General features: G+C 38.1%; 1 protein-coding gene across 1 annotated transcript; it reads right to left on the bottom strand.

The window, feature by feature from the left end:
* Positions 1-1373: 1373 nt before the first annotated feature.
* LOC117995275 (zinc finger protein 723-like) lies at positions 1374-10119 on the bottom strand. The gene is made up of 5 exons (XM_034983262.2): positions 10004-10119; positions 9251-9803; positions 8263-8547; positions 5787-6286; positions 1374-4030 (listed from the first exon to the last, which is right to left on the bottom strand). Exons 2-5 carry the CDS (start codon positions 9789-9791, stop codon positions 3353-3355), a joined length of 2004 nt encoding a protein of 667 aa, XP_034839153.2. The 5' UTR covers positions 9792-9803; positions 10004-10119; the 3' UTR covers positions 1374-3352.
* Positions 10120-10327: the final 208 nt, after the last annotated feature.

Here is a 10327-nt window from a genome sequence, read left to right as displayed (position 1 = left end):
TCTGTGATTGACAGTGAATGACGTCCACACTCCACACGTCAGTTCAGTGTCTCAGACTATAGTCCACAGAACAACCTGACATTGGCTAATCTGTGTAAAGCCAGAAGAACAAAAAAAAAACCACAGAACACTATTACTCCCATTAGTAGTACATCCAAATTCTTTGCGGGTAACATTGCAAATCTGTCAAACAAATTCAATTTCAACTCGGCGGTTGCTCTTTTCAAATATTTGATATAGGTACAAGATTATGCCATGTATAAAATAGTATTTGCATGGAATTTGCAGTCTTGTGCATTGCTGGAACGAGCTGCAGGTCAAATCCACGCTCTTTTATCATTTAGATAATCTTCAATTGTGTAATATTCTTCTATCAGGAGCATATTTTTAATAGATTTTTTAAACTTGTGCAAAGGTAAGTCCAAAATAGTTTGCGGGATTTTATTATAACAGGTAATACCCATACCCACAAATGACTTTTGGACTTTCCTGAGGCGGAAGGCAGGACCTGCAAGCTTATTTCTGTTTCTTGTAACTAAGAATATTTTGTCTTACAAAAGGTACTGTAAGGATATCTATTTCCTTAAATTTCTCTCGCAGGGAATCGCGTGGTCTTAAGTTCTAAATTATAAATTGCGTAGAGAGGTCATAGAATGTGATAAAGGACTCACTCCACTATCCTTAGCCCAAACCGAGTGGCAGAAACCGGTGGTACTTAGCATCTCTGACCGGGAGACCGTATGGAAGGAGAAGCTGCACGCGTCCGTGCAGTGGCTGCGCTTTGGTGACCTCTTTGGGCAAACCGATGGTTTTGTCTGTGCGATACAAGATCAGGTAGTTAAGACGCGGAACTACCGAAAGTATATTCTGAAGGATGGCACTCACGACATCTGTCAAGCTTGTCGCCATCCCTGCGAGTCACTCAGACATGTGCTTTCCAGACATAACCAAGCAGCCAAAATCCTTCACCAAGAGCTTGCTCTGAAGTATAGTCTCCTGGATGAGAGGTTGCCGTGTTACAAGTACACGCCGGTGCCGGTACTCGAGCGCGACGGAGTCCGGCTCTATTGGAACCGGTCCATCATCACGGACAGGACTATTGTAGCGAATAAGCCTGAGTATTTTTGACATGACAGTTGCACAGAGCTAAAATGGCGAGTGAGATCTCAAAATGTATGCATTATATTCGCCGTGAATGACGTCGCTTACGCGTTACTAGAAAAGCGACTTATTTACCTTTGAAGTTAGCTATAAGGAAAAACAGATTGTACTGACGTAATTAAATGGATCTGAATGCAGTTATTACGTAGAAAAAACTTAAATACATACCTACCTACTTAACAGATTATTAGGCCATGAAATAAAAACCAGAATTTGAGAAAAAAAGTTGTAATAAATTAGCTGTACACATTTGTATATAAGCTGTTTCTTAATTAACAAGAGATCATTTATGACAAATCTTTATAGCACTGTTCTAAAACACAGCCGTGATTTTTACTTGATTAGAACTTACGTACCTACAGTTCTTGCAATTCAGGAAGGCGAGTGAACTTTACTTGTGGTTACGTCGTATACATGGACATTGCGTAAGTGTGCGTGCATGTCAGACCAATCAGTCGCGAGCAAGCGGCCGCAAACGCCCACATTTAGTGTACCTTACGTATACCGGTACGACTTAAACACTAGCATGAGAGACTCGTCTTCGTGAAATGCAAAAGCTATAATTTTGTACTTAAATTATAATTTAGATTTAAAAAGCAATATATCATAAGTACAGTTGGCGTCAAGTAAAACAACTCTGGACTACAATGAAGATGTTTCACATGTTTCGCATGGGTACCTGTGTGCTTTCCTACTGCGCGGAAACGAATGGTTGACAGACGAACCGATAACGGAGCGTATACGAAGTGGCGTACGGCATGTACGATACGAAGTGAAGTACCACTTCACTGCGTACCACTGAACAGATCGATGAATAACCCACTGTTTAGGACCGTTCTATTTATCTAATGCCAACTGTACCAAACATAGCTAGGATCGAGGCACATTGTGGCAAAGCGAAGCGACACGTAGTCTTGCTAAGATCACCTACTATCATACATTCCAACGACCTAAGTGACGCGACAATACGTCAGGTGACCGCGAATCTATGCGCGTAGTCGACACCTACATTCAGCAGGCCTAACGCAAAAAATTAAAATTAAAAAAAAGTGGTCATGTATTAAAATATGCCACGCCTTGTTAAAAGCCTACTGTTTACACTGATCGTAAACAATTTACTCTTATCCATTGCGGAGTCCCGTTCCCCATCTCGGAAATATTCATCAGATCTTCACGAAATGTGACCACCTCTAAAGTATGCCCTACCAAACAAAAAAAGAACCATCAAAATCGGTTCATAATTGGCGGATAAATCGCATAAAAAACATACAAAAAACATACAGTCGAATTGAGAACCTCCTTCTTTTTTGAAGCCGGTTAAAAATGGTTAGCGCCCACTGAGACTTTTGTCTCTATCATTTATATGGGATAACGTAACTGAGACAGTGCTATACTAACTGCTTTCCGCGGATAGAGTATACCTATATAATATTCTATGATGTAAATAGATTTACCAACAAAATATATATGTAAAAAATCTGTTGTATTGTAGTCGTTGCGTGTCGTATAAAAAGAAGACTTACAATATCCGTCGCCCGCTCTTCAGTCGAGGCGCGCAATGGCTGGTTGATTCGCAAAAATCGTTGCACGATAATTCAAAAACTGTGATGCATAAAAATAAATAAAAATCTGTTTTAGAATGTACAGGTGAAGACCTTTCATATGATACCCCACTTGATATAGTCACTCACTTCGAAAGTTGAAAATACTAACTATTAGTTCATGACCACAATTTTTTTTTTTGTGTGATCTAACCCTAAATTCACGGTTTTCAGATTTTTCCACAAATGTCAGCTATAAGATGTACCCACCTGCCAAATTTCATGATTCTAGGTCCACGGGAAGTACCCTGTAGGTTTCTTGACAGACAGACGGACAGACAGACAGACAACAAAGTGATCCTATAAGGGTTCCGTTTTTCCTTTTGAGGTACGGAACCTTAAAAAAACATAATTCATCAACCATCATCCTAAAGTTATTTGATAATGAAATTTAACAAAAACCTTAGTGAGATTCAACTTTGAAGCAACTATCTACATAATAATTATACGATTTTGCTCAGTGAAATATATTTTCCAAATTAATAAACTAATATAGTAAGATAATCTATGTAATAAACACTGTAATTTCCAATCTTGTAAAATATTTCAGTTCAGAATATTTTCTGAACCTCAACCCAAAATGAAAAAGCTTATTTTCGGCCATTGCGTTTTCTAAACAGCTTCCTAACCAGCGGGATATCTACTTGGTGGGAAGATTTACAATGTCGTTTGAGTTCAGAATATTTTCTGAACTTCGCATCACAGAGTAGGCAGTCCACAACTATCTTCCTGACCTGGTGCACCATCCATTCGTGATCCCATTTCTCCTTGATGGTGTTCATAACATCATCGCAGATCTTGCATTTGTTGCGGGCTACTATACGCTTATGTATAATTTTTATGTGTTTGTTTAATGACGACTGGTAGTGGAATTGTTTACTACAATAATAGCAGTTTACTAGTGTGTTTGTGTTGTGGTACACTATGTGTGCGATTAGAGTTTTTTTGGTATTGAATTTTCGCAAGCATATGTCGCATTGGAAGCGTTGGTTGTCGTGGACTTTCTTGTGTTTTGAGAAGTTGCTGGCGTCGCTGAAGATTTTACCACAGGATGTACATTTGTATGTGGTTAGCTTGGCGTGCTCGCGAAGGTGGGCCTTGTACTCAGTGATTCGGGAGAAGGTTTGTCTCTGACATACCACGCATGTGAGGGAGAGCATCCCGGAGTCGTCGACGGTCTTCAAGAGGCTGCTTTCAACAATGTGCTTGATAAGGTGACGCTTCAAGTCATTGAGGCGGTCGCAGCTCTTTAGGCATAAGTTGCATTTCTAGAAATAAGGGTTGTATTTTACAAAAACGTCTAGATTCGGAAGGACGGAGGTTCGATCCCGGTCACGCGCCTCTAACTTTTCGGAGTTATAATAAATATCAAAAGTGTATGAAATCTGCCAATTCGTAATTGATCAGCGTGGTAGACTATAGCCAACCCCTACTATCCCGAGAGGACACCCGTGCTCAGTAGTGAGCCGGTGATGAGTTGATGGCGATGTTGATGTGGTTTTTCCTTCACTGTGGTTATGATTATATCATTTGCTTCATCAAATGGATTTAAAAAAAAAAAACATTTTTATAGAGACACACAATATTACTTTAATCTATATTGATTAAACTAATTAGATAAATAATAAATCAATTAAAAGATGAATAATAAATCAATCAAAACAAAATAGATACTATTGAATGTCCTTTGGCACAATTTAGCATTTATGAACATGGCAATGTTTCTTATTCTTTTATTCCGAACAAGTTAGCCCTTGACTGCGGTCTCATCTGGAGGTAAGTGATGATGCAGTTGAAAGGCTACAAAAAGGGAAATACAAAATATAAAAATCCACTGCCGGGAATCGAGCCCGGGGCCACACCGCTCACCACTGCGCCAGGGAAGTTCTCAACAGTTTAGTTCTGGGTACAGCTTGGCTAGGCAGACCAGACCATTAACATATTATCAAAAGAAATGCATGTTTTCCTTCATTTCCAGCCATAGCCCTATTATAATGTAGAGAATAATAGAAACGTAAGGATATGATGTACTAAGTTAAGATAGATAGAAAAATTAGGTTATTATAGATCTGCCATAGTCACATAGGTGATTAAAAGATCCCAAAAAATTCAGAATAAAAAGAAGATAAATTACTGTTCTTTCAAAATGACATAAAAATTGGCGCCCCATAATATATTGTTCTTTTAAAAGAACATTCCTCCAAAGTGCACAAAAAAGCTTTGAAAAAGGTAATTTTGTAAATATTTTTAATACAATATGTCGCTTCAGTCATTGCTCGTGGCTTGAGCTATTACACAATCATGTATGTATGTATGTATGTATATACTTTATTGCACCACAGAAACACAAATGACAGGTTACAAAAAGAAATCTTAATAAGTAGGTACAAAAAGGCGGTCTTATCGCTAAATAGCGATCTCTTCCAGACAACCTTAACGCTAGGGAAAAAACGAACAAATGGACAATGGGAGGTGGTGTAAAATAAACCTAAATACCAATAGCTAAATAAACTAAACCATATAATAAGAATATAAAATACATATTGTTAATACACTAATACATACAAATAAAGTATAATAAACATACATAAGACTACATAGATATATATACACATATAGATTTAAATAATAAACTATGCCGTTACTGATGATAGCAAAGAGATAGGTAATGATCTTTGACGTCAATTTTAAATTTGTTAAGGGATTCAGCACGATGGATTTGCGAGGGAAGCTCGTTCCATAAACAGATAGCAGATCATGATCTTGCTTGCGCTCATCATAGGGCATGCTGTAGTCTTCAGTAACACCAACCATCTGTGCAGTAAAGGAATGCCTACAGAGTGAGTACAGAGTCACTGAAGTAGCGTCAGCCTAGTTATTGGTACTGAAGCGACATGTATTAAAAATATTAACAAAATTACCTTTTTCAAGCCTCAGTACAGCGCAGCAGAAAAATTGGCGTCCCCATAGTATTTTGTCCTTTAAAAAGAACATCCCTCCAAAGTGACCTAGATAAACAATTACCTTTGCCTTACATTCCTTCCCTTTCTGAGCGTGTATCAAGGACAATTCATTGCTCTCCTCATAGGCTGTGCTGTAGTCTTCAGCACTGTCAGAATTAGTAGCTCCAAATTCAATTAGCATTCCTTCGTGCAATTTAGAATCAAAGTGAGCCTTCTCCATATGAGCTGTTATGTCTTTGAATTTTTGATATGTCTTTCTACAGTACTGGCATTTATATTTTCTCAGATGTATTTTAATGTGTTTCTGAAGAGACGATTTGGTTGCGAAGACTTTCTGACATATATTACATTCGACATTCGGGTTGCCGTGGCCGTAGCAGTGTATTTCAAACTTTTCGTGACTTTTGAAACTTTTATTGCATTTCTCGCAATGGAACCAAACAACATTGTTTGTAGGCACGTCTGGCTTTTCCCTCTCGAGATGTTGTCTGAATGCTGACATATGATAGAATATTTGCTTGCATTTGTCACACTGGTATTTCTTTTGACACGGATTGTTAACTGGAAAGTATAGTAAATAATACAGTTGGTTCTCAGAATTAAGATATATAACATCTGTGAACGTTTACCATGCAACGATAAAACATTGATAAACCTGTTCTTCAATATTTTAATATTAAAAAAACCGGCCAAGTGCGAGTCAGACTCGCGCACTGAGGATTCTGTATTACAATCATATTTATCGACATTTTGCGCGATAAATAAAAAACTATCATGCCTAAAAATAAATAAAAATCTTTTTTAGAATGTACAGGTAAAGACCTTTCATATTATGATACCCCACTTGATATAGCAAACAGCAATCTTACTTTGAAAGTCGGAAATAGCAATATTTGTTCATGAACACATTTAAATTTTTTTCTTCTTCTTCTTCGCTCTGGGCTGGTTTCCGCACTTAAAAGTTTCCGTCTGTTATGCGTTAATTTATTTTTTCTTGTGATGTAACCACAAATTCACGGTTTTCAGATTTTTCCCCGAATGTCTGCTATAAGACCTACCTACCTGCCAAATTTCATGATTCTAGGTCAACGGGAAGTACCCTGTAGGTTTCTTGACAGACCGACAGACAGACAACAAAGTAATCTATATCTAAAAGGGTTCCGTTTTTCCTTTTGAGGTACGGAACCCTAAAAATATCAAATAGACCAAAGGCGTAAACTGAGATTGTTAGCAAAGGGAATTAAAAAGTCTTACATAGTCAAACGTCACCTATATTTGTCGAGCTAATAATATAAAAATCTAAATATATAAAAGGATAAGGTGACTGACTGACTGAGATATCAACACACAGCTCAAACTACTGGACGGATTAGGCTGAAATTTGGCATGCAGATAGCTATTATGTCATCGGCATTCGCTAATAAAGGATTTTTGAAAATTCAACCCCTAAGGGAGTAAAATATGGGTTTGGAATTTGTGAAATCCACGCGGACGAAGTCGGGAGTATAAAGCTAGTAAATAATAAAAGAAAATTTAAAACTATAAACAATGAGTATAATAGGTCTATGAAGTTTTTAGAGAATGGGCAACAGTAGAATTACATAAAAGCAGACAAAAATGCTATGAAGTGTATGCGGAGTTCAAGCTTGCATTGTAGCCAAGTCAAAATATATACAGACTTAAATAAAAAATAGCTCGAATGTAGTATGAACTACCTGGAAAATAGTTAACGAAGAAACAGGAAGAGCAACACAGAAAACATGTAACAAATGATCTGTGGGGCATTTCTGTAAACATTCTAGCAAATAAAATTGTTACTATTACGGCATGCTGATAAATCGATAGAGCTTTTTGACCTCATTCCACCCTCATATTTCTATAACTGCACCGCGCGCCACCGTAAGGAATTTCACCCTCACCACCTGGGTGTCTGGTGCACTTCGACCGTCCGCTGTGCCAGATCATTTTTTCCACGCACATGCAAACTGTGGAACTCCCATCGGCGGTGTTCCCACTAGATTACAACACGGGGTTATTCAAGGGGCGGACCAACAAATACCTAAAAGGCTGGCAACGCATCGGCGGTTCCTCTGGTGCTGCAAATGTTCATGGGCGGCGATTATCACTTAACATCAGGTGACCCGCCCGCTCGTTTGCTCGCTATCTCTATTTAAAAAAAAAATCATATGACATAATAGAGTAAGAGCCTGTAAGAGCCTGTAAGAGTTTGTTATTTCATAAAAGCTGAGTTTCTCTGCGCATTGTCCCCAAAACAGGGATGATCGGTCAGTGTCTATGAAGTCTGGATCATCGTGGCTTTGGCAGATATCAGGTAACATAGGTGAATTACAAAATATTTTGTCAAAGTATTAATGTAGTTTTCATATTTTCTTCAGAATAGTATTTATTAGAAATTACGTCATGCATTGCCAGACAGTAGACCCTTAGTGTCGTGGCAACTCCTTGCCAGACACCCTTATATTTAATATATTGTTAAACTAGGGAACCCTAGACTACAACAAAATAAATCCACTTACCAACAACATTATTTCCAACTCCACTACTTTCACGGCACTTAGCCTGTGGATCATTAATACTTATATAGTGAACTGTTTGTCCATTTGGTGTGCTGCTGTCTCCAAGGAACAGAATTGTCCGTTGGCAGCGGCGACTCCCCTGCACTTCCGAGGACATCAGTTGCTTGACGGCGACGTTGTCGCTGGGCATATCAACGTATTTCATCTCCTGTCTAGCTCGGTTCTCGTCAGCTTTCATTATTTCTTGCGATAATGTGGAGAGGATCAATCCACACTCAAGATGTTCTGGAATCAAAAAGCATAAATAAATAAGTGAAGTTCCAAGATCAGTGTTTCCGGGTAACTTTAAAACAATAGTGAATATAGGCACCTTCTAGGCAAACGCGTCCCATCTTAGGCCACATCATCACATAATCACTACCTATCAGGTTGTGGTCAAGCGTGTGCCTATAGTGAATAAAAATAAAGAAAAAGTAATAAGTAATACCTCAATGGTTAAGGTCAAAAAGATGAAGCAAGTGCTAAGATTTCCAGGGATTTTTAAAATATCTTAATACACACAGACAGGATTTTTTAATTTAGAGACTAGCGCTTGGCTGCAATTAGAGCTGCTGGCAAGTGATGATGCAGCCTAAGATGGAGCACACTTGACTAGACTGTTGACATTTCATCATCATCAACAGCAACCCATTGCCAGCCTACTATGTGAGCACAGGTCTCCTCTCAGGATGATTTAGCGGGATTTGGGCAGTATTCCATCACGCAGGCCAAGTGTGGATTGGCAGACTTCACCCACTTTTGAACACATTAAAGAAAACTCTCAGGCATTCAGGTTTCATGATAGTGCTTTCCTTCACTGTTAAAGCAAGTGATATTAAATGCTAAAACAGTCTGAGGTATTTACCTAGAATCAATCTCAATAGGAAGCCTACACCTTAATTACTAAGCTACCACTACTGTTAACAAGTGAAGTAAAAAAATAAATTACCGTCTAAACTGGGTCCCGCGTGTTGTGGCTCTGGTTCATTGCTCATCTTCATCTGTTTGAACTTTTTATGCTCAAACTCCATGGCCGGAGAGTATTGCACATTCACATTTTTCTCTATATCGTGCTGCCTCACTGTGATATGTTCATTATGGGACTGGTAAATGGTGTAGTTCTCCTCAGCTTCATAGGCATCACTGACATATGGATTATATGTTTGATCTATCAACCTTTCAGATTCAATGGTATCATCATTGATGGTTTCACTCAAAACATTCCCTGAATTTGATCCACAATCAATTTCACCATTGTTATGGTCATCAGGGGAATAATTTATAAGTTTGATGTTACAAAGTCCAGAATATAAATTCACATCGTTCCCCTCTGTGTCCGCCGTTGTAATTTTTAAATTTATAAACACGCGATCAGATGCAGCACAGTTGGTTTCGAACGTGATTAAGTGTTTAGGTATCAATAAAATTGGATGGTCAGGATCCATTTCTGTGATGAATTCACACATAATTTCTTTTTCCTCCTGATCCATTTCGTATAAGCCCTGTGGGAACAAAATTTCGACATGTTAATCATTTTCGAACTTTACCAAAACCTTATGTTTCAGTTCCAATTAGATAATAAAGAGGTCTTTAGACGTAAGTAGATAAATAGAACTTTGTACAACGTAAAAATATAATATTTAAAGACAGGAGGTAACTTAATTAGCAGAAATAAAGGGCAAAAATTTTAAATTTCACGTACCTCGTGGTTCGCTGATGTTTTTCGCTTCGATGGATAACAAGAAAGAAACACGGCGGTAGGGGTTTTATGAAATTCATCGCTATGTCATTAAAATCACTCATCTACCCTCAAAAATAAGTTATTTTCCTTCGCAAAAGTCAATTCCAAATTTTATAAATATTTTTGACAACGGCGGCTGGTAGAATGACAGTGACAGCCAAATATCACGATCGCAATCACCTCTGATTGGTTGACGCTCGTTATTCTGAGGATGCAAGTTCTTTATGGTCTATTTTTTACCTCAATAATTAAACTACAGTAGACACGGGTAACATTGATATAGTA

This window comes from Maniola hyperantus, chromosome Z (genome assembly GCF_902806685.2).
Source record: "Maniola hyperantus chromosome Z, iAphHyp1.2, whole genome shotgun sequence".
In the NCBI taxonomy this organism is placed as follows: domain Eukaryota; kingdom Metazoa; phylum Arthropoda; class Insecta; order Lepidoptera; family Nymphalidae; genus Maniola; species Maniola hyperantus.
Note: the sequence above shows the minus strand (reverse complement) of the source record. Positions and strands in the feature narration are given on the sequence as shown.